Source organism: Bombyx mandarina, chromosome 09 (genome assembly GCF_030267445.1).
Source record: "Bombyx mandarina strain Sakado chromosome 09, ASM3026744v2".
NCBI classification, from domain to species: Eukaryota; Metazoa; Arthropoda; class Insecta; order Lepidoptera; family Bombycidae; genus Bombyx; species Bombyx mandarina.
Genome location: NC_143216.1, coordinates 15880713 through 15906166, shown reverse-complemented (window position 1 = coordinate 15906166; position 25454 = coordinate 15880713). Strand labels below are relative to the sequence as shown.

Genomic DNA, 25454 nt, shown 5'->3' with positions numbered 1-25454 from the left:
GTGGTAATAGTCGAAATTCGATCACTAGGCGGACGCTAGTAATTTTAAGCTGATACTGTGAAATTGAATAATGTGCTGTACAATTACTGTACAGACGTAAACTTTGTCGAGTTCAGTATTTTGCTACTTTGTTTTGGATTATCTGTATGAAAAATATATCTTTTTCTTCTTTGTCTCTACCTTATTCCACTAGGTAGGGTCGGCACAGTGAATTTTTCTATTCCATTCGCTTTTAGCCGTCATCTTAACACTTACTCCTTTCTCTCTCATATCATCATCTACACATTCCATCCATGTCTTCATTGGTCGACTTCTTCCCCCTCTACCTTGTACTACCATTTCCATACATCTCCTAGTCACATGCATCTTCTCTCTACCCATCACATGTCCATACCACGCTAACCGTCCGCTCCTTAATTTGTCAATCACCATAATTGTTCCAAATATATGTTACATAGGGATTAAGTAAATTAAAGAAACCATTCATTTACCTATGCAAACTTTTCCAGTGCCGTTGAATCCAGGTTTGCACTGACATTTGAATTCGCTTGTCTCCGGCATCAAAAGGCAGTATGCATTGACATCGCAGTGCATCTCAGGACCGCTCATCTCGCAAGGATTTGTGCAGTCTGACTCTGAGGTCTGAATGAGAAAAAGTCACATTAATCGACATTTAATATTGATAATCGAAATTAATACAATAAATATTCTGAATAAGTAATTTTTGATGAAGACTTGAAATTCTTAAATCAAAATTCGAAAACATCGTATCCCAATTGTGTTTTGATTACTGTTTTCATTAAAATTTATTTGAAACTTCGCCGTGAATAACGAGAAACGTGTTCCATGTAAATCTACAAAGAATTTAATATTGTGTCTTCCGTTCCACTCGAATATTCTCAAGAATGTTTATATTCTACTTCACATAGAATATAAGTGGGGGAGATATTATATTCATCGGTTATTGAAATTCGCATCATGCACGTAACGATGATACATTTTAATTTGGAAGAGAATTTAACGGTATTCATATTATTTTACGATTCCCTTATAAGCCTAATAGCTTCGGCGCAGGTAAGTAGCTTTCAGAGCCCATAGAAATGATAACATGAATATCGCCATCCACAAGTCTCAGTTGGATAGTACAACGGCTATCCCGCTCTTAAAACGAAACGCATGTCTGCGTTGCGGCTGATATATGCAGGACGGCGGTACCTATCACAGCGAGTAAAACGCGGTACCACAAATAAACCGTACTTAATATCTTTAACAAAACGACATAGAGGAATCGGTATGGTAGTACAGAAATCTTGTGTCAAAAATTTATGGAGCCAATTGATTTTATTGTACTAACCGCGCCCGGTCCTCTGGTACTCGTGTTTATAGGACAAGGTACGCATATTGTCTGTTGTGCTTCCGACTGGTAGGTACCCTTTCTGCATTGAATACACGTGTTCAGTGTCACGTTGAGGTATGACCCTGAAATGAATAAAAATCTTAATATCGATATATAAATTGCTTTGAATCTTACTTTATTTGTTCAAGAATAATGTTGGATAGGAAGCCGATTTAATCTCCGAATTAGCTCGATTGCTTCCTTTCTTGTAGTTTTTTTTTTTTTGTGGTTTTTTTTTTTTAACTATTCATATATGGTTTGAGAACTTCATCAATGAATCAACATCAATTCATAGTTAGATAGTGCAGTTATTAGACAATTGAAATGGGTATTCGTAACTGAATGCATATGAATTTATGTCTATGCAAAGTTTAAACAAGTGTGCAAAGTGAGAAAAGTATGCAAAGTATCTTATTCAGGGTCTAGAACGGCATAGCAACCGTGTTATAACATCTGAAAATCGGCTCTCATAATAAAATGCGTACAAAAAATTTCGTGTCTCTGCTGTTGACCGTTGAAGAAATATTTTATTTGAAGCTAATCTTACAGGTCAACAGAAGTGATGCTTACGATAAAATATGTAAAAATTCAGCTTCTGAATATAAAAAATAACATTGTAATCATTTTATTGTTAAATTCGTCGATATTTCAGTACCTATTATAGTACGTAATGTAATGTTAAGTATCAAATTAATTGTTCAAATTTGAATAATGGGCATTTGATCTTATGTCTGATATATTACACGCGTTAAAGAATAGCAGGTTCTGATGAACTATTTTTATATAACGCTAATGTTACAGTACAAGTTGCTACTTATTTTGTATTTACTAGCATATTTTTAGTATTTATTTGTATTTAATCGTATGTAAGTCTATCTTATATTGTATTTCTTTTTCATATGTGTATATAAGTATATATTTTTATGTAAGTTTATTAAGATGTAGCACTGTCGAGTTTGCTTATTCCTCTCCCTGCAAAGTTGCCTGGAAGAGATCGCTTTTAGCAAGTGGCCGCCAATTTATTTCAGCGTCTTTTATTTGTTTTTTAAGCTTACTCTGTACATGTGGTGTTAAATAAAGAGTTATATTATTATTATTAATGTTTTGTTATGTAATGCATGCATTATTATTGCTATGATGTCGTGAGATGAACGCTGTTTCAGTTACCGGCTAACCACGAACTTACCAGGTCTACAAACGGGCAATGAACATTGATCTGCAGAGGAAGCGCCTGTTTGCGGTGTGGTAGTCCCAGGAGGGCACGGCGCGCACGCGGCCCCCGCGCCTGTCGCGCGCCATGTACCCCGAGGACAAGGTTCACAGCCTCCATCAGTGCCTAACTGTTCTCCTGAAAAGTCAAAACACATTTTTTTATGTTTGAGAAGATACTTTTGGCCCGGTGGCCTTTCCAGTTTTACCAGGGCAGGTGGGCGAGCAAAGGCTCAGCCAGGAGGGATGGGATTTGCTAACAGCTACCCGAGTGCCTCCAAAGGAGACCTAACGATTCAAGAGTAGCTCTTTCGCGAATGAATCTACTACCGGATCGGAATCGCGACCCGCTGAGAAGACCCGGCGAGAAACTCAGCGGGCTGATGTTCGGGGTCCCTACTCCTTGTGTTAGAGCTAATGATGTCTAATGCAAGGGTTATTGGATCTGATGGATCCGTAAGGACGTATCTAGGGCAAGTCGAAACAATGAATCCGTGATTAGTTCTAGTCGTACTGTTAGATACATGGTGAGATATTGGCTATTAATAAAAGGCCTCGTGATTTTACGAACCTGTAGCCACTTTTTTTACGTTTTTGTCCATGGTAGTGGTATTTAGTCCTTATACTTATTCCCATAATATTTAAACATGTAACAAGTTTTACCAATATTTAAGTAGGTTGACGTCAGGAATAGGGGTAAAGGCAGAAAAAGAAGTGCAGCTCAATTAACTCTAATGGAATAAATAGCATTAAAAATCGTTTAGCTTTGCATTTGCTGGAAAATGTTCAATGGTTACCAAGGATAACATAAGTAATTCATATGTTCAATCTGAGATGTGAGATCGAATATTCAACTGTAGTGTAAAAACGGTTTTCTTGCTATTCAAACCCGAGAGAATGACTGCCTTGCGACATTGATAGACAGGATGTTGGAACATATTGTATAGGTACTTGTATGTAAGAATCCAAAACGTTGTCTTATAAAGACGAAGCATCTAATATAGCGTTAAAAGTACCTGAAGGACAATCGTCTCTGCATTCGGCTGCAGATACCGCTTCTGTGGCTCGAGTGGTTTGACCTCTGGGACAGGAGATACAGGAGAAGGCGCCCTCTCTTGGTTGATAGGAACCGTGACCGCATGGACGGCAAAGTTCCGCCTCAGCGTCAAAGTATTTACCAGCGGCACACCTCTCTGAAAATTATAATAGTTGAATTACTAAACGGCTGATCTAAATATATATATTAGCTTATTTGAATCGAGAAGAACGAGACATCTCAAAGACCTATCTGAATTAATGAACCTCGCTCTTCTATTTGATTTGAAATAATGTGATTGGTTATATTATAAGCAGTCATGAAAAAGTAAATTCTAATTGATTATCTATTTCAACATGACCTGATTCTTATCTTTGTTGACAGATTTTTTTTCCTACCTATACTGATAGCTTTGAGGGGCTATTTCAGCTTCACCCTAACGTATGTAGGTGAGCACGTGGGGCTCAAACCGGAGTGTTACTAACACTGACCCTAGCAAGAGCAGTGCTTCGCAGAATCTACCACCGGATCGGAATTACGACCCACTGAGAAGATCCGGCGAGAAACTCAGTGGGCAGTGTCTATGGGTTAATTCACTCGTCGACCCCTTCGTCGCAAGCGAAGGGTTCGACGAGGACGGTGACCGGTGCTTGTGGTGCCTAAAAGCACCGTTAATGGATCAGGAGGATCCGTAATGACGTGCTTTGGGCGACGTCGACGGTTTACCATTCGTGTTGAGAGAGATGCACACTTAATCTAAAAAGTGTTTGTGCCAAGCACCTTTACAGTCAGCAGCGCTTCGAGCTCCTGTTGTTTGGGTAACTCCAGGCTGGCCAGCTATCGTTGGGCAGGATGTACACTGTAATTGTCCAGCTTCTGATTGGTAGCTTCCCATGGGGCACGGCTTGCACGAGTCGGTTGCCGAGTCTAAGAAGGTACCGACAGCGCATGCCACTGAAATGATTATTAAATATTAGTATCGCTTGCTAGTGTATTAGACTAGAATATTTTGAAAATTTTTTTTTTGTGTTATTAGAAGTGGATTTGAGTGTAGTTTTTTTGGCCTTTATCTTGGTTTGTAAATATTATTTCAGATCGTTTAGATAGATATTATCGCGTAGGTATCAATATTGAAAAGTATAACGAATATTACCTATGTATTTTTGTCATAGATATTGGTAGAAGGAATAATTTTTTTTTTCATTTACTTGAAACAGTTAATAATGTAGTGTGGGTTAGTTTTACAATAATAGCATTTTGGAAATTTGCAGCTCCTTCAAAAAAATATCCATTGACCTTCGTACAATCACTCAAACGCTGTGGCCAGATAACGATTGAAACATGCACTTTGTGTAAGGGAAAATTTGCCATAGGCATTATTACAGAATGTTTAATGGATTAAAAAATATCATGGCGTTGAAACGTATGCGAAACTAAAAGAGATCATAAAGCATAATTAACGGATTAAAGTCGGGCGAGACAACGGCCAGTCTTTAGCTCTGATTACTATAAATATTACGTCAACGGGCAGATCTTTTCTGGCACAAACGTTAACCATCCCTGTTATAAATACACGATACCAAAATATTCGACTAATCCAGACCTACACTTATGTAATGCTATCATAGCAATTCATTCCACTCCAGTTTAATTGCACAAGGCTATTTACCAAAGATTGAACCGAAAATGAGAAAATAAGGAATAAGGAATATTCATGTGTATTTTATTTTATTGAAAGCATTCATGACGAGACCTGGCACAATATACCTTGTTGACTCTGATATTAAGATTTTTGTCTACTTGCCTTGATATTCTGACGTAAGACGTTAAAAAAAATTAGTTTGAATTTAATACGCACCACAGTCAGGAGCCATTACAACCTGTCCAGTAGGGCAGGCGTAATCAGAAGCAAGCACCAAGCTCGCGGGATCAGGTACGGTATTCGGAAGGATATTCCTAACGTCGAATTGTTCGTCTTCGAGAATTAATTTCTCCAGTAATCGTTGCACAGTCGATCTTTCGTTATTACCGCCGTGGATTACTGGGTCGCTAAAAAAACAGTATTGCTTACAGAAAAAATATCACGAAAATAATGAAAATTAATTTCATTAACATAAGTGATATACGTAAGTAGGAAATATTGCAACGTTCAATATACTTTATGGGAATGTGAGAGTGCTACAAGCATGCAAACAACTTACTTGACAGCCGGGAAAGATATTTCAACGCTGTACGTATCGCCAATTTGTCGACCCTCCCTACTGCTTCGTGTCCTAAGTGCCAAATAAAATACATGCAATTGTGATGGAAGTACATGCTTTACATGATCTACAGTGCTATAAATTAAAAACTGAATAGTTTTTTAAAATTAGATTTAAGTGTTTCTTATACATTTTGATCGCTTTATCTAGAGAATCTATCAATGTTTCTAATGATAATGTATTTTAGTTTCTAGGCAATTTTTACAAAATTTAAATTTGCTATAACACTTAGTAACACATGCCACTATGTGCTCTATAAACAGATAATGTTTTAGGTAAGTGCTACTCCGACACCTCCCTTTTTAAAGTATGTTTTTAACTTCTAATATACGATTAAACTGTGTGGACGCTTAGTCTGATGGAACTTACTCTTCGACAGGAATTATAGCGTCCAAAACATAGGTATCTTCAGCTGTTACTGTGGGAGGGGACGACACTTGTCTAGTCTGCCTGTTGGCGCGGTGATCGCATTTCACATTAATATCCAATTCTTTGCATTCTCGAGTACCTATCAATAAATAATTTCAATAACTTTCAAAATTAAAAAAAAATTAGACATCAAAATTTAAGAAGCTTGTACTGTACCATCAATTGCGTAAGAGCAGAAGTTCCAATCTCTATTGAGTTGATTGATAGCGCTGCGTACTTTTTGTCGAAGTACGGCTTGGCCAGCGTCGTTGCAGAGAACAGAACTCGGGAACAACATAGATACTTTGAAGACACGTTGAGCAGGTGAAGCAGCTGCAGAATAAATCCAATGTAAAATATTAAGAGTATAATATGTTATACGCTTTATTTCCTGTAATACTTGTGTTTTTAATTCTTACGTGAGCAAGCAGGATATATTAGTGGCAAACTGGGATCAGTTGTTGGTCTCCAAAAGCCTTCTGCGCCGCATGTAAAGAACGGAGGTACGGGCTGTGAGAATCGCAAGCCATCGCGACAAGCGATCTCGCAGACCTTGAATTGGCCTCCTGCGCCCCAATCGCGACAGGATTGATAACCACCCAGAGGATCCGGTAAAGGTGGACAGAATTCCGCTAAAAAATAATTGTTATTTTAATTGTATTCATATGAGTTTATAAAACAGGAAATTTCACAATGACGTTATTTGGTAACTTACATAATACTGTAATCTTAAATGTGCATGTCGCTGCATTACCCACGGCGTCATATGCAATGTAGGCTATGTCATATGCTCCCCAAGCAAGGTTCTCTCCTGGCTTATGTCCAGATTTTTCTACTACTTTTGCCACTCCAACATTGTCGCTAAATACAGGTGCATCCCAGTTGACAATAGATGATCCATTTTTAGCAATCACCCATAGGTCACCAGGGCATCTATCTACTCTTGGTGGTTCTTTATCGACTTCTAATTGTTGACATTTTTGACCATTATAGCCATTAGGGCAAACTCTTTGTCCACAATGTGATGGTACGATTCGTTCTACTCCACCAATTATGTCATCATATCCAGCCCAGGTCAAAGTTAAACCACTGTAAAGGACAGGCTCTGTTCTGCAGTCACGGACTTGTTTTTGAACTTCATTAGTGACGTCTAGTGCTCGATTCCAGACTTGTACCTTGGTAAGATGTCCTTGGAATCCTGCTTCAGTATAGGCCTTTGGATTATCGGACTGCGGTTTACCCAATGTTACCCAGATGCTGTAAAAATGTAAAAAATTAAAAGAATTAATTAAGCATTAATAAAGTTATAGGCTTTTTACTGAACAAAAGTTTGTTCTTACTATCGTGGCAAGGTTCGACCGCTGCCATAACCAGCAAGTTTGCTGGCAATTAGTCCTTCAGTAATCAATGTGAGTTCACCGCCATTACTACCGTCCCACACCAACGCAACATGGTGCCATTGTCCATCGTTGACCGTAGCGAATTCTCCGAAACTGAGGTATACATCTTGTAGTTCAGGGAATAGAGACACCTGAACTCCATTTGAATGTGCTTGTATGACTTGTCTTCTGTTAAGCGCAATGTGGGAATTGCTGTGGATAGTTGATTAAACGGTTACTTCAATTCATTCAAAAAAGGCCACTATAACTAATACGGTGTTTTACATACCTTACGCTATATGCTGTGAAGAAGACACCGCCTTCGTCTTGTTGTGTGTATTGTACCCACATGGCTATAGTTAAGCTATCTGCTGAATTGGTATCAAACGGTACCACTTGGGCTGCGCTTGACCTTAAGGGATCACTGAAGTACATATCGTAATCAACACTGATTGCTGAAAGGTAAGGAAATGTCAATGGAAATTGCAAAATTAAATTGATTGAAAAATTATTAAAAATACTTTTACATTTTTTTCAAGAAATTTAGATGGTAGTTAGCATAATTTTTAAATGTCAACAAATAGCACCTTGTAGTCCGTGACTATGAAAACTGTGGAGTATTCGTAACGTCGGAAATAACATTAAAATAATAATAAATGCGAGTTTAGACCTTGAAAGTATAATTTCAAGTTTATGTTTACGACTCTTGAGAACTGTAGTAAATATGATAAGAAAATGTGTTAAATTTGACTTACTTTTTCTACAGTCATCTCCCGTTAGATTAAATGGACATTGACAATAGAATCTCCCTGGAAGGTCAATGCATGTTGCCGAAGGTGGACAAGAGTTTTCTTTACAATCGATAATGTCTTCGTCGCAATTTTGTCCTTTAAAACCAGGAGCGCAAATACAACGGTATCCTTCGCCTTCGTCGATGCACGTTGCTCCATTTTGGCACAAACCAGCTTCGCAGGCATCAAATTCATATTGACAGCCGATTCCAGTGTAATCAGATGAACACGTGCAATTAAGGCCAGATCCAAAGTCTTGACACTTTCCGCCGTGCATACATGGGCTTCCAATACATCTTTCCGGGGCCGTTTCACATTGTTTTCCATCAGTTCCACTAGGACACCTGTAATCAGTTTAAAGCATACGTCATTATTGTTTCTCACCTATTTTAATCAAATTATATGTAATCGGAAACATTTTACTGTACTTACACACAGAAATAATCTTGGAATAGGTCAATACATTTAGCATGATTTTGGCAGGGTTGGTTTACGCAATTACCGATGTCTTTTTCGCATCTCTTTCCAGTCCAGCCTGGATGACAGGCGCATTTGTATCCACCGACTTCGTCTGTGCATGATCCACCATTAAAGCAAGGATTTGAAGCGCAGTCATCAATGTTTGTTTCACACATTTTTCCTGTGAAACCTTCACGACAGACGCATTGATATTTATTGTCTAAATCTATACAGCGTTCGGTTCCCGTAGGGTTGCATGGCTCGGTCAAACATTCATCAATGGCTGTTTCGCATTGAAGACCTACGAATCCAGGTCGGCATTTGCAAACAAAGCCTTCGATTTGATCCATACATGTTGCACCGTTTTGACAAGGATTTGATAAACAATCGTCGATGGTGTGTTGACATTTCTTTCCTGTAAAACCAGTTTCACATACGCAATTGAAATCGTCGATACCGTCCATACATTGACCTCCGTTCTCACATGGTGATATCACACATTCATTAATGTTAATATCACACGATGGTCCTGACCAACCAGGGTCACATATACATTGATGAACGAAGAGTTTATCTACACATATTCCATGTTTGCATGGTTCGCTTGAGCAGAGATCTATTTTTTCATGACAGCGTTTTCCCGTGAATCCTGGTGGACATGAGCAGCTAAAGTCATTAACTAAGTCCGTACAAGGTGCACCAAGAAGACAAGGCTTTTCGATACAATCATCTGTATTAATGTCACAAAGTTGTCCTTCCCATCCTGGTAAGCACTCACACTTGAAACGTCCTTGTTGTAATGCAATACAACTTGCACCGTTTGAGCAAGGATTTCCGTTAGCAGTGCATGGATCGATCTGCAAAGAAACGGAATAATGAGATATTATTACCTTTTTAGCACTGACAGCTCATGATTTCAAAGAGAGCTCAAGATAGAGATTAAAATTGCCCATAGAAACATTATCTATCTTGAGACACGGGATCAGTGTCAATTGTACTGTAGTAAAGGTTATTTTGGGGAAGGAGGCCTATGTCAGCTATTTTTACGTATGGAGGTAAACACGATTGTTTTGTATAATACGAAACAATCTTGCTTAAAAGGGTTTAAGGTACCCATTAGTACAGGTTCATAACACGTTCTTCCACCAGTGAATTATTATAGGAAAATCTTTTAACTAATATTAAAAAATCATGAGCAATGAACTTACTGTGATATCACAATCAATTCCAGTATATCCAGATCTACACAAACAAGTATAGTTATCGAATCCAGGTTCGTCTTTGCACATAGCTCGTTCTGGGCACGTATCATTTCTACAATCAGATTTTTCTTCTTGACAGTTAATTCCGCCGTAACCAGTGGGACACGAGCACCTGTATCCTTGAGGCAAATCAGTACAGGTACCACCGTTGTAGCAGGGTTGACTGGCACATTCATCGATGTCAACTTCACATCTGCGTCCAGAAAATCCAGCTGGGCAGTAGCATTGGACACCGTGTCCTTTCGGCACACATAGACCTCCATGCTGGCAAGCGCTGTTCGAACATTCAACAGGGATGCATTCTTCTAATCCTGTTGCACCTGTTCCTACTGTTTTCATATTCGTAGGGCATTCCATACAAGTTGTTTGTCCAACAAGGTTTTGGTAGAAGTTTCGAGGACATTGAGAGCAGGGTGCAAGTCCCGTTGGGGAATATGTACCTGGAGCACACTTTGCTCTACACTTGTCACGACCTGGCGCTGCTGGTTGATAGGTAAATGTGTTTATCGGACATGCTTGACAGTCTTTGAAGCCTCCGACTGGAGGTTCGGCAGTGTAACTGTTTCTGGGACACTCTAAGCAAGGAACTAGTCCAGTTGGTGAGTATGTACCGTAACCGCAGACCGGTATGCAATCAGAAATATCTTTTGAGCCTTCTTCTCGAGTAAATGTACCTTGCGGACATTTCAAACAAGAACCTTGACGTGCTTGATTCTGGAAATATCCTTGTGGACACATTGTGCACGTCTTTTGCTTTTCTCCAGCGGAAGTACCAGCAGGACAATGTACTAAAACAAAGAAATGTTGAATTAATTGATCAATTTAAAACACATGAGTGAAAATTATCATGAAAAATTTAGGTGTGATAGATGAACTTACGACATCTAGGTACGTCGTTTGTATCCATATTTAATACTTCTCCAACACTGCAAGTAAATCCTCTTGTTATTGAGCTTCTGATTGCTCTCAGTGGTGGACATTGATTTCCGATGGATGAAACATTTAGTACTGGTTCAATAAGGGCACTTGCGTATGGAACAGACAGATCAAAGATGAGATTTAGTGTTGAGCCACACAAATCATATAGCTGAGTTTGTCTAATGGCTGGTGTAATGGCCAAGACAAAGTCCATTTTGACCACATTTTCATCTAATAAACTTGGCATAGCTTTAACGAAAGTTACGTTAATGTTAACATTAACTGCTGAGCAACGTTGTGACAGCCTTTCGTTTAGAATGTTATCATATTGTGCTAGTAGATCTTTGTATTGAGGTAAACAAGCACTTGAAACTGCACCCAGAGCTCTGTACTGTACACTGGCTACGACGTGATAAGCAGCTTGTTGAGTGTCTGTAAAAAAAAAACATTAAAATTAAAATAAGCAGGGAAGCTTATTATTAGTTGACTGAATGTTTATCGGCTTTTTTATTTAATATATATTTAATACGTACTTTCAGAAACGCAATCTGGAACAACAGCAGATGGGACCCATTGACGTTTCGTTTCGCAGACAAAAGTCTTGACAGGCTCTCCATCTGTGAATCTAAAACCTGGACTGCAAGTGGCTATACACTGTATACCCCTGTCACCCGGAATACAATTCATTGCGCCGTTTGCTGGAGGCATTAGTTCCCAGTCTACGCACGGAGTAGCTTGCACTGATACTTGGAAGTGACATTGAGCTTTGTTGCCATATTTGTCTGAGGCGATAACTGTGACGTTTTCGTATCCTCGAATGGGAATAACTGCTCTTTCAGGAACGAACTTCAAGTAAACTTCTCCGGATGAATCAGTTGCGTTGATTCTTCTTCTCGTTTCGTTGAAATTAACAGCGTAACTGTCTTGTTTATCCACCAGCTCTATAACATAGCTTTGGGGGCAGCTTAATTTAGGAGGGGTGTAATCAGGTACAGTAATGTTTACTTCACAAATTGCAACATTTCCATCAAAATCGAACGCCACATATCGAACTACCATATTATGGAATACTTGAATTGGTGTTTTAAAATGCTGGGGTGTAACTTCTAATCGCGCTATTGCACCAGAATTGTCAATAGCAGTAGGTTCAGTGAAGTTTACAGCAAGTAAGCCACCATTAACATCGGTTTGGACTACAATTGGTTGTTGAGGGCAGTTCTGGAACACTGGTGGTTCATTATCTGCAAATCAAGATGTAGTTTAAGTATGTTTAAAAAAAAGAGGTAAAAATGATCGATCAATTTTTTTTTTGCGATTACCTACCAACACATGGAGAATAACCATAGTCGTAGCCCAATAAAGGTTCTGTGCTTGGTTCTTCACATCCCATTACTTCAAATTTGAGACAAGCGTTGTCCATGAAACTGACTATGCCCAAGATTACAAACCTTGCTTGGACAAATTTTGGCAATGTAATCATTGCTAGTTCTCCATAGTTTCCAGGGTCTCTCATGGTTAAATTGAAATTCGGGAAGTAAACAACATAGTTTTCGTTTTCGGCTTGTTTGTAGAAAAATCTTATTTCAGTAGGGCGTCCCACAATATCGGAGGTTACTACACCCTTTACAAGGATAGCTTTGACTCTGTAAACTTTACCAAGATCTACACTCACATACGTAAACGCTTCTTGTTTACCACACCAACCCGTAACCGAATTGAGTCGAATATTTTTAGCTTCATAGTTAGGTCTTTCTGATGTAGCATTGATAGCGGAGTCGGGTATTCTACCCGAAGCAAGACCCAGAGGTTTGATAACTTTACATTCCGGTTCACGCATGCATGTGATAGGTCTCGGATTTATTAGGATATACCCAGGTCTCGAACAACCGAATAACACTTCAGATCCTTGTTCATAGCTTCTTGCAATTTGGTAGCCGTCAGCAGGTCTACCTGGGTCTTCACAAACTGGTCCTTCGCATCTCAAATCTCCGAAGTCCCATATGCCATTTGCTTGACATCTTACAACGTTGTCGTGTTTACTTGTCTGCCCAGCAAGTTTGAAAGTGTTTTGGCAACCAAAGAAAAAGGAGCTTTGATATTTGGTATCAAGATATTGCCCATATTCTGCACCAGGTGTTGGCATTGGGATACCGCAGTCTTGTCTAGGACATTGTGGTTGTGCCCCAGAAAACCAATAATCAGGAAGACCCTAAAATCAATAATATCGAACATAGAAATTTTGATATGTATACAATTGTTTACAGGCTTCAAGGCTTATAGGGTTCAATTACTTACAGGCTTAGGATCGTAAACACACTGTCTAAAAGAAGATGTGAGAGTATTTCTCAGGTGTCTCCCAGGAGAAGTGCAGGTGATTGTAACATTGTCTCTGTATGGTACTAAAACACTTTCAGGATCATCCCTTATGACTCTTAAGCCATCGTTTTTGTCGTCAGATAAAGTTACACATCGAGCATCTGAAATTGTTAAGTAATTAGTTGATATCCTAAACCTAGGTATATAATAACGTCATGTATGCACCTAAATTTGTGATTTACAAATAGAACGTTTTGAAACTTACATTGACATTCAGGAGCAGTTCCATTCCAAGTTCCACTTGAGGTGCATTGTAATGTCGAAAATCCTGACATTACATATCCAAAGTCACATTGGAAATGAACTGTATCACCGAAGTGATAAGATTTTTTGGTCGATAAAAGTTGTCCGTTTTCAGGTGGTGCAAGTGGGGGGCACATGACCGGTACGCAAGATTTATTCCTTTGATATGTATCTCCGTCTCTTTCACCGGTTTCAGATAGTTCAATTGAGAAACCTGCTGTTCCATTGGAAGAATATAATTCAAATCCAAGATTACACGCGCATGAAAAGTTGCCGGGCCTGCAAATTGAAGTATGTATTAATATGTTCAATTAACTTATCCTCGATCCGGTATGATGTTCTAAATATCTGTTACTTACGTGTTTAAGCACTTTTGCTCACATCCTCCGTTGTTTTCGCTGCATTCATTAATATCTAAACAGTCTAATCTCGCACATCCCATAACTTCTAATTTCAAACATGGTGCTCCAACATAATCTTGAATTTTGAACTTGACGTATTGTGCTTCTATAGGTACTGGGAGATTAAGTACAGATAGAGTTGGTTCTAAAATACGGAATTCTACAGCAGTCCCGTCAGGATTAGTGTAATCTTTGAAAACATCGGTAAGATCATTTGTGTACTGTATGCGTATGGCAGAAGTAAATGCAATATTGCCATCAGCTCGCATTACACTCATCGTTCTAAATCCTCGGACAATTGTTGGAGCTCTCAAATCGATTAAAATCCAATTCGCGCCGGCTTCGAGATTGTTACCACACCATCCACCTCCGTTGTTAAGGCGCACCATCTGACAAATAAGGAAATCTAAATGTAATTTGGGAAGTGTACAATTGAGACATTTGAAACAGTGTCAGTTTTAACTTACACCACTGTTATATCCTGGTTCTGGTGTTGATGTCGAGATTGACTCGTCAGGGATTGCTCCGTTTATAAGTCCTAAATCGCCAACAGGTCTACAATCTAAGCTGGGTGCAAAACCAGTTCGACAGGGACAGAAGAATCCTCCTTGAGTGTTTTTACATTCAGTTGAGACTGAGTCGCATTGCGAACTCAAGCACTCATTTATATCTTCACATGTTGGTGCTTGATCAAATTCTTGGTTTGCCCCACATCTTAGTATGCTAGGTCCATTTAATTTGTAACCTAATTGAAAAGTGACATTTTAAATCTGTACGTAACTTGAATTTATGTATTAATCCTGATGAATGCTAAATATTACCTTTAAAACACTGCGCGCGTGCTTCGTCGCCAAACATGTAAGTTCTGCTCTGATCTACGATATAACCGTTTTTTATTTCGGGAAATTTAGAACATATGGTTTTTGTACAGGTCGGTACGTCTCCAGACCACGTGCCGTTGCTCATGCAGAGAAGTACTGGTTGACCAGATCTAACATAGCCTGGTTCGCATTCGTAACGGACGATTGTACCGTAGCTACGACCGCCACCGTTAAGAATCGTTACATTCGCGTGCGGTACGTCAGGCAAGGCTACGCACTGAGAAGCTGTAAATAATAGATAAAATTTTAGATTTGAACTCAACATAAATACAGTTATTTTTAAGTTAATTATAAGTACCCAAACAAGTGGGGGTTCGCTCCCATCGTCCGTCGGATAAACATGATATTCTTTCAATTGGTTGACCAGTTGGAAAAGCAAAACCTGCATAACATTGATAAGTGGCAACACCACGATATGTCACGTTTGTGGAACCGATTGAAAAACCATTGTCAATTTGCGGCACTGGACCACAATATACCTCTGAAAATAACAAAAATAATTTTAACAACACATTTTAAAACACCGCGTAAATGAGATATTTGTCTCTAAATTGACGTATTTATAATGCGATTTTGTAATAAATAGTCGTTAGTCGTAGTTACCTTGACAGCTAGGTATGTACGTCGTTGACCAATTTCCACCGTCCAAGCATTTAGTTGTAAGTCTGGGTTTTCCTGTAGCAAATTCCTGACCAATTGGACAAGAGAACGTTATAACTGTTCCGAAAGCAGTATCTCTATTTGATGCTAGTGCTCCTATGCCAGATTTTAGTGGTGGGCAATCTGTAAAAGAACCTTATATTTTAGTACCATACATTTTGATTTTTTTTCCTAGGCTTAGTGGAGTTAAAAATATAGCCAGCTTAGTGTTAATGAATACCGGAGTTGCAAGCTGCAACGTGTGATGGCTTCACTGTAGAAATGAGCAACTCGATGTGGCCGAAATACGCCAGGTCACTAAAATCTCTAGTCATATAGTCCATTCGGTAGGCAGCGGCTTGGCTCTGCCCCTGGCATTGCTGAAGTCCATGGGCAACGGTAACCACTCACCATCAGGTGGGCCGTATGCTCGTCTGCCTACAAGGGCAATAAAAAAAAACTCCCAATACACACAACCCACTGAGTTGCTTCCCGGATCTTCTCAGTGGGTATCGATTCTGATTTGGTGATAGATTCCGCTAAGCACTGCTCTTGATAGTGCCAGTGTGTAGCTGGAATAGCTCTTTAGGATACCAGCGAATAGGTAGGGAAAAGAAAATATTACGCCGCTTTGTAAATTTTCCTGGCGAACTTGTAAGAAGACATATCATATTAACCTTTTCATTATAGATAACATGACCACACGTTTTGTAAGGTCTGATAACTACATATATAGGATACACGTAATACACACAATATTGAAAAAAATACAGCATGTTTTTACTGAAATGTACCTGCTGAAAACGTCGCCTTCCATCCTTTTCCATTATGCAATGCATCAGATACGAATCGTATTAACATTTCACCACTGGAAGCAGTCAAAGTTATTCTAGGTTTTATAGTAAATCCATTTTCAGAATGTAACCTGAGTCCATTTGTACTCGAGCCGTCGAAAACTTGTACTATATCAGAAGAATGAATATTAAATTCATCAAACTTCAACGAAAGCGGACCTCCGGTAGGATTCTTAATTCTGTAGAGACATTCCTGGTTATTGGGATAATTTGTTAGACCGTATGCCGGAGATGTGAATGTACCATTAGCCGCAATGATGGTAGCCTTGCAGCCTTGCGAATATCGCATATTAAATCCTTTTTTAGAATCTCCCAGGCTTGTTCTAAAGTACAAGTAAAGATGATTTGTTGTCGAAATCACAACTTTTTCGTTGTCTTCACCAGGACCCGTTAATCTAGCCAACACTGGACTGGAAGGGGTATTACCGTCTTTTACAACGATGTAATCTCTGTTCATTCCTAGTTCTAAATCTTCAATCTCTAATGAAACAATTCGGCCCGGTTGGGCTTCGATTATATACATGCATTCTAAGCCACCTGGGTACCCATTTGGATAGCCCGGTGACGTCAAAACTTGGCCTTGAGGTGTAGCTCGAAGAACACCACCACAATTAGAAGATTCTGTTTTCCATGATGCCCTGAATCCCTTCTTTTCTACAGAACCATCTGTGCTAAATTTAATAATCATGAAATTAGATGCAGATACATAGAGTTTGTTAGATAAATCTTGTTTTCCTGATAGGGTGGCTAAATTTACTGATTTTTCTTCGGTCCTACCGCCGACAAGAATTTGGACTGTATCAAAGGATTTTTCTGTTTCAAACTCTTGGAATTGTAAAAGAATATTTTGTCCTTGAGGCCCTTCAAGAGTCCATTTGCATTCGCTAAATGATGGGTATTTGTGTGGATAATTAGGGGATTCCACTACATCTCCGCTGCTCGCCATATAAAAGTGACACTCAGAAGCGCAGTCCATTTCGTCTGATGCATCACCGCAATCATCTTGTTTGTCGCATTTGAAGGCTGCGTTGATACATCTTCCATTAGAACAATGGAAGGTTCCTGCAACAAGGACAGTATGGATATACCGCTATTGTTTCAATTTATGTTAGTATGGGTGAAAATTCGATTCATTAGCACTTACCGGCTGGACAGGCGTTGGCTTTGCACATGAAGGGCAATAATGTTTCACAAGTTGTTAGCTCCCAAGATTGACTATCCGATGTGACAAGAACATCTACGCATTCGCCTTCTTTTGGGTTTGGCTGTTTTAAGTCCCAGAATCCAGCGTATTGTGAAACTAATGCACCGGCAGCAGATTCAAGTGTATTCGTTCGGAGATCATCAACTGAGGCAAGCCCGAGCCAGTAATGGTTATTACTAGGACTAGCCGGCACCATGCTTGCAGTCATGTTGTTTTCTGTGTAGCTGTCTACTACCATTAATTCGCTTCCGTACCTAAAACACATAAGGATTATAATAAGGAGAAGAGTCATTTAAGTCATTTCTATTATTAAATACTTGAGTTACAATGTAAATTGAATTACATTTTTACATATTTATTTAAACAGAACAACATAAAAGATTCTTTGTTGTTGTTGAAAATAGCACCGAATTGAGTATTATGAAAACGCGATGACTCTTATTCAAAAAATGGGTATCAGAAAAAAATAATATGAAGTCGGAGCATCTTATTGTGTTTATCGCGCGTTCACGTCCGATTCTCGGTGACGTCATGATCCATTAGTTTATTCTTTACATGTTATTTGAAAATAATCTTCCACCTTAACTTGACCGCAATTTTAACTTAGTCATTTCTGGTTGTATCATTAGATAAACCATTCAGATTTATCATATTCACATTTTTTCTTACTCTGGATAACGTTTAAATTAAAAATATAACAAAATAACTATTGTATTAGATTAATTACCTCCGACATAGCTCTGCAGCTTTTTCCCAAGAGTGCCTGATATTGAAGAATTTGTAGCAATGTAGTCCTTTTAGTTCCCAACCTGAAAAGAGAAAGAACAATGAGGCGATTCTAAAGTAGTTTCCTCGCATTCGAGCGCAACATTGAAACGTCTTAGCTGTCCCCGATCACGAAACTACACGTAGAAAATCGGAAATTGTCAAACGAAAAGATTAAAGTCGACTTAAAACCGCACCTTCATAATATTATATCTAGAACTTGCAAAAACTTAATAAAATAATTACATGTCTATCGTTCACAGACAATTATTAAAATAGGACATGATTATAATATTGTTAACTAAAATCCTTACTCGCTAAGTCACGTCTACCTTTGCAATGTAACTAACTATAAGTAACATTATTAAAGTTTCAGCTCGTGTCACCTAAAAGTAAAAGTTTTACGCTAGTGTACTTTACGTGTTAACTTTGTAAATTATCTAGTGTGTATATTGTTTGGTGTAATAACGTGTTTAAACTCTACGACACGACGCAGACAATGTGGTTTCTCAAATAATGGCTTTCACTGTTCTTAGGGCTTTCGGTGAAAGCTGTGTACGCTGCTTTCGTTTTACTCTAAAACTAAAGTTCTCGAAAGTTTTATTAAAATGTTTTAATTCATTTAATTAAATAGAAAATTTGCGTCATTTAAGTCTAGGACCGATGTCTATGGAGAGCAAATAAGTAATATCGTAATATGTAATTTAACTTTATTGAGTTTTACATACATATGTATAAAGCCTAATGTAGGTGTACGTTTAGAGGCTGTAAGTATACATTAAGTTAGAATAGATAGAAGTCTGACTCTTCAAACCGGAATAGATGATTGGTTTACGACCGAAATATGCAGGATGGTGATATCTTCGCGTGTCAGCAATACAGAATGCCTCATTATTTAGATTTTCGTGGGATTTCTAATACGCCCCTACCACAAGTAACAATCTAAAACAAGTTTTACAGGTTTAACATTAATGTTATTAAAGTCGTTCCGTAATCGCGTATGTAGTTCGAGAACACGTGTCAGGTACGTATTTATGGAATGTTTTATTATTACATGTTATGGAAATCACATAATATTAAAGGAAATTTTATCAAACAAGAAAACCGACGTAATCTAAATAAAAGGAGAATATTACCAATATATCAATGAGAATAACTCGAAAAATACCGATCAGCTCTTGATAAAATTTAAACGTGACCATGAAAAGTAAAATCTTTCGTATAAAAACGAAACATCAAAAGCTGTTCACCTTGAAGAAAGTTCTAAGGTTACTTACCACACACAAAAAAAAGTCAGATTGAGAAACTCCTCCTTTTTAGTAGTTCGCTAAAAGCAGGTAGATCAATCTATTTACACATATTAATATATTTTCTAAAAATAATAAAATACTACACTACGTTGACAATGACATGAAACAGTCTCTGCATTATGATGCAAATGAAATTGTCTGTTAGCGTCGGGTTCAGAGAGACGTGCTCAGAAGTCCCTTGTTAATTTTGAAACTTACGCAATTGTAAGTGAAGGACGTGAAACTAAGCTTATAGTGACTGGTATGCTGGCTGCTTTATTATGAGGTTTGCGCTGTTCCACAGTATGGAATTATTCATTTAGTCAAACTTATGTTTCAAGTTAAATTTAATACTCAGCGAAAAAGGTTTTACGTGTTCAGATAAAATTTTAAACTTATTCGTGCTTTCATTAGGAATTTACGTAATAGTAGCAGTGCTAAAATTTTATATTATGAAACATTGATAAATTCTCGCAATTTCGTAAATAATATTATACATATACCTTAAACATAGCCACATTGTTTGTGTTTATCAATTTTTTTTATTGCTTAATTGGGTGGACGAGCTCACAGCCCACCTGGTGTTAAGTGGTTACTGGAGCCCATATACATCTACAACGTAAATGCGCCGCCCATCCTGAGATATAAGTTCTAAGGTCTCAAGTATAGTTACAACGGCTGCCCTACCCGTCAAACCGAAACGCACTACTGCTTCACGGCAGAAATAGGTAGGGTGGTGGTACCTACCCGTGCGGACTCACAAGAGGTCCTACCACCAAATAGTAATAATACTCAATATTCGTGGTTAATAATTCAATAGCGATTTCATTTCAGTGCGCGTTGCTTAGAAAAAAGTTAAATTGAATAAATAGAGCGTATTCGTTTGGCGACGGATCGTAAAGACTGCGTTTTATTCTCGCTTCACTGGTTCGCCGCAATACTATGCAATGTTTAACCCACTTCTATATTATGTTAGCGAGTAAAAATGTAATCCGTATTCTAATATACATAAAATTGCAGCCAATTATGCAGACGTTAATATTTGTGTTCATTAGAATTCAGAGTCGAAATGTCGGTAAGCAATTATTGAATTCTATTTATTTGAATTGCGATTCAGAAATACGTCATTTTGTTTGTATAGGATTTGTTTGTATAAGTTTCAATGTCATTCATGAAGATTTTATGTAAAAACCAGGAAAAAAAAAATACAAAATGTGTGCAATTCACACGTGGTAGAAGTGAAACCTTCCAAAATTAAAATACAATTATCCTAAACGTCATAAGTATATGTAAAATTTTGTCATTAGTAAATAATTGTAAGGTAGCGCCCTCTGTGAATTGATATTTTAATTTCACGTATAATCCTAAATTAAAATTCACTACAAGAGCTTTCATACACACGTAAGTATTAAAATCTGTACAGTACAGTAATACAGCGCCATCTGACAGATGGCGCTGTATTAAATAGTATGTATATTTCTGTCTCATTCTTTGCTGGCTTCATCCTACACATTTTTGTATTTGTGTCTCTTACCTGTCGTTTTTTCCGTTGCATCCGGTTTGAAATCACAACGATTCTAAAGAAGTTTTCACTTCAAAAAGGACCAGATTAAAATTAGCCTAATGTATATAGTCTATAGTCTTTAATGATAGTTCTGTTGCTCAAGACATAGTATTCATTTACACCGGTTTTCAAATATTTATTGCCATAGTCACGGATTACTTGCCTTTTTATTGTAACTGTTGGTTTCGACCTTGTCATACAAAAACTGAAGTTTTGAATTATTAGAAACTGGTCTGTCTTTTAGGTTTTGCATTGACAGTGCGCTAGCAACTCGATCGAAAGAGATAAAGACGATGATATACAGATGTAGTTATATTGTGTTTTTGGGGGTAAACGATGAAGGGAAGATAATTCAACGAGCGTGTTAAATTGCTCGACTAACCCATGGTCCAAATGCTAGTTAGTTACTTAGTAAGAAGTCATGAAGCTATGAAGTGATGAAACTCAGGAAAATTATATCAGTTTATGTTTATCAATTTTAGAGACTATAGGTATGTTTTCCTCCACCTTCCTGAGTCGCATTCCTGATGTCTGACGGTCGTGACAATGTCCTCCTATTATTCTTCTCTGAATGATCTCTGGTAAATTTTAATTTTTAGGTAGGTTTATTTTTTAATTATAACGAACCATGGTGAAACTCGTTTGTACCTATGTCCGAAGATGTAGAATGTAGAAACTAGAGCGTGCGCCATGTCGTCGGTTAGTTGTAGGACAGTTGTGTCAAGAGACTTGACTACGTGCAGCCTTGTGAAGGATCTATGGACATGCTATTTACTATAACGGAATTTGAGATGGTTATCTCTGACCGACCGAAGGAAACAGTTAATATTTTTACTATTTTAGTATTTTGTTAGTGTAGCTATCATTCTGCCACTTTATTCGAAATAAAATTTCTGAAACTTAAATAAAAATAGTAAAAATAAGTAATAAAAAAATAAAAAAATTAATTCGAAACACAAGCTCTTCGAAATAGTTATATAAATTTTATGGCTAGCCTTCATCTCAAATTTAAAAATGTTACAAGTCATTTAAAGTACAGTTAGTTTTCTATCAATTCTTATGCATTTTCATAAAAAGAGAAACATCAGTATATTTAGAAAATCAAGAACGGAAATCGCTGACTATTGATTTTCTAAACCTGATACGAATGCTGATCATATTAAAAGTCATCGGTGAGTCACGTTCGCGTTATGTGTGATTGAATCGGACCTTTCACTCATTATGAATGTGAGCCTTCAAGGTTGCACGCCGATTGCCACTCAATCGATTCTAACAGCACAAAGCTGTTATTGTAGTTCGAGATAAAAATTATGATCATTGACTGCTTTGTATTTGTATTGATTATAATCCCCTGGTAAGTTTGGGTGATCGAACATATTATGTCACACTAGCGACCCGCCCTCGCTTCGCTTCGGAAACTGTAATTTATTATTGATATCTCCACATCATCAATTGATGTTATTATACATATTATAAACCTTCTACTTTAATCAATCTATCTATTAAAAAAAACCGCATCAAAATCCGTTGCGTAGTTTTAAAGATTTAAGCATACATAGGGACAGAGAAAGTGACTTTGTTTTATACTATGTAGTGATGTACACCCAGACTTCAAATCCCATGTACTATTAACAAAGATCTGGGTTGGGAATCGAATCAGAATCGATATTTAGGATCACTAACCATTACAACATCGAGTTGAAATATTTTTGCTTTAATGAGCATATCCTGTGTATCCCGAGAATGGTTTAAACGCTATAAACGAAATTTTGCATTTAGATGACATTAAGTTTGTTTGTTTCACTTTTTTATAAAGTTAGCATACTGGTTCCTTCCGAGATGGCGTTACAGAAAAGTGTTCATCTATATATATAAAAATAAATTGCTGTTCGTTAGTCTCGCTAAAACTCGAGCACGGCTGGACCGATTTGGCTAATTTTGGCCTTCAATTATTTGTGGAAGTCCAGAGAAGGTTTAAAAGGTAGATAAATATGAAAATGCTCAGAATTAAATAAAAATAACAATTTTGTTTTTCCTTTGATGTGTCCTCCGTCGCGGCGGCGTCGGACGGAATCCTTTTGTTTCTTTTAAGTTTATTTTATACAGAAGCTTAGGTCTTTTATTTATCGAATGTGGCACCACGAAGTTTGCCGGGTCAGCTAGTTAGTAATAAATCTATACTAATATTATAAAGAGGAAAGATTTGTTTGTTTGTTTGTTTCGAATAGGCTCCGAAACTACTGGACCGATTTGAAAAATTCTTTTTCCATTAGAAGCCGACATTGTCCCTGATGAACATAGGCTACTTTTTTAACTTTTATTTTTATTTTTTTTGTTTGGTTTCATGTGTGTTTTAATGTTTCCGAAGCAAAGCGAGGGCGGGTCGCTAGTGCTTAATAAAAATATATTTTATTGTGTTATAAGTACAACATTACGTATCATTAGGGCTGTCCCGGTGCTGTCATTCAAAATATCATTTGATGGTTTAGCGTTTCCATAATTCCTCTCGGTTAACGTCTCACGTAGCTCGGGTTAGATGAACATACACAAGCAACACGTTCCTTAACATCTTAATTAAACTTCGCGAAGCGTGGCTGAAACGACCAAGATGCGCGAGGCTAAACATTATATTGTAATATGTGCCGTGGGTTAAGCGATAGCTTAATTTTCATATACGTCGTTAGGTAACCGTTATGAGTTAATTGAACAATTCAAAGTGCTATTGTGTTGCACCAATGCAGCCGAGCATCGAGTCCGCCTTACTAAGCAACTGACCTAGTTTGTGATGCTCCAAATGTCTTGGTTGATGCGTGCCAAGTTTGGAGTAAGCTGTCTTAAGAGCCTCGTACGTGCCAACGACCTTGACTCGAGAAGCAAAAGTCCTATGAAGTTGTGTTTTGATAATTTTAAAATTGCGAATAGTTCGGTATTGTCTATGGTATTTAGTTTATTCATAATTATTGTATTTACCTAAAATGAAGTCACTTTTTTTTTTTTTTTTTATTACTTGTATGGGTGGTCGAGCTCACGGCCCACCCGGTGTTAAGTGGTTGCTGAAGCCCATAGAAATCTACAGTGTAAATGCCGCCATTTACATTGAGATATGAGATCTAAGTTCTTACATTACAACGGCTGCTCCACCCTTCAAACAGAAACGCATTATTGCTTCGCGGCAGAAATAGACAGTGTTGTGGCACCTACCCGTGCGACCTCCAAGAGGTTCGCCCGTAATTACGCAAATTATAATTTTGCGGGTTGATTTTTAGTACACGATGTTATTCCTTCACCGTGGAAGTCAATCGTGCATATTTCTTAAGTACGTTTTTCATTAGAAATATTGGTAATTGCCTGCGGGATTCGTACACCGTTGCATCGCTAGATACGAATGCACCGGACGTCTTATCCTTTAGGCCACGACGACTTTTAATTTAATTAAATCGTATTCTTAAATTTTTTTAATGATGTTGTGTAAGTGCATTCATAATTGGTATTTTTATTATATTATCTAAGACTACTTATTAAGTCAGAGTTTCTTAATAGCAATTAGGTGAAAATGTTTATTAAATAAAACTCTAATTTATTTCCCTGCCTTACTTCTTATAGTAAGTGCCTATGATAACGTCCGTAGCTTCTGTCAGGATGTGAGGACTAGAAATTATACTTTACAAATATTTCTTTCAGAAAGTCTTTGGGTCGTATAATATAGGTATAATCTTATTATATATAAAATAAAAAGAAATTTAAAATAACTATTCCGGTCATAAAATACTTTTGCAAATGTATATATAACAAAATATTATTTCCCTATTGTAAACTTAAAGATTCAAAGGTAAATTTAGCAGCAGTGCTGATGGTGTAATACTCATTTTCTGTAGTAGACAGTAAAAATAATTACTGTTACGTAACTTCCTTTTATCACAAAACGTTGTAAGCCCGTGCTAAAAAGTTTTGAAACGAAACTCTACAAGATGATAATAATATCGTATTCATTCATTAAAAACGATATTATGATAGGAGCTTAGATTGTATGTAAAGAATACAAGAGAGAAGAATTAACAAATTTTCGAAACTTTTCATAATTTTCTTAAGTCTATTTCGAACCAGTGATCATAATTACTT

At 37.6% G+C, this 25454-nt stretch overlaps 1 protein-coding gene across 3 annotated transcripts in view; it reads right to left on the bottom strand.

Moving 5' to 3' along the window:
• Nucleotides 1–25454, bottom strand: part of uif (sushi, von Willebrand factor type A, EGF and pentraxin domain-containing protein uif) — a 90995-nt gene that overhangs the window by 3730 nt on the left and 61811 nt on the right. For 2 of the 3 annotated variants that reach the window (XM_028170169.2, XM_028170171.2), the window contains exons 4-32: nt 18445–18526; nt 17658–17971; nt 16454–17575; nt 15624–15803; nt 15319–15501; nt 14961–15245; nt 14607–14884; nt 14098–14528; nt 13701–14017; nt 13415–13596; nt 12443–13328; nt 11653–12360; nt 11081–11551; nt 10148–10989; nt 8913–9796; nt 8445–8824; nt 7979–8144; nt 7651–7902; nt 7026–7567; nt 6730–6942; nt 6488–6643; nt 6272–6410; nt 5843–5914; nt 5500–5690; nt 4422–4595; nt 3622–3798; nt 2583–2744; nt 1355–1479; nt 492–642 (exon numbers count right to left, since the gene is read on the bottom strand). In XM_028170169.2, coding sequence (XP_028025970.2) covers nt 492–642; nt 1355–1479; nt 2583–2744; nt 3622–3798; nt 4422–4595; nt 5500–5690; nt 5843–5914; nt 6272–6410; nt 6488–6643; nt 6730–6942; nt 7026–7567; nt 7651–7902; nt 7979–8144; nt 8445–8824; nt 8913–9796; nt 10148–10989; nt 11081–11551; nt 11653–12360; nt 12443–13328; nt 13415–13596; nt 13701–14017; nt 14098–14528; nt 14607–14884; nt 14961–15245; nt 15319–15501; nt 15624–15803; nt 16454–17575; nt 17658–17971; nt 18445–18526 — 10065 coding nt within the window. The remainder of the gene's footprint in view (nt 1–491; nt 643–1354; nt 1480–2582; nt 2745–3621; nt 3799–4421; nt 4596–5499; nt 5691–5842; nt 5915–6271; nt 6411–6487; nt 6644–6729; nt 6943–7025; nt 7568–7650; nt 7903–7978; nt 8145–8444; nt 8825–8912; nt 9797–10147; nt 10990–11080; nt 11552–11652; nt 12361–12442; nt 13329–13414; nt 13597–13700; nt 14018–14097; nt 14529–14606; nt 14885–14960; nt 15246–15318; nt 15502–15623; nt 15804–16453; nt 17576–17657; nt 17972–18444; nt 18527–25454) is intronic. The other variant, XM_028170172.2, reaches the window with a different exon arrangement.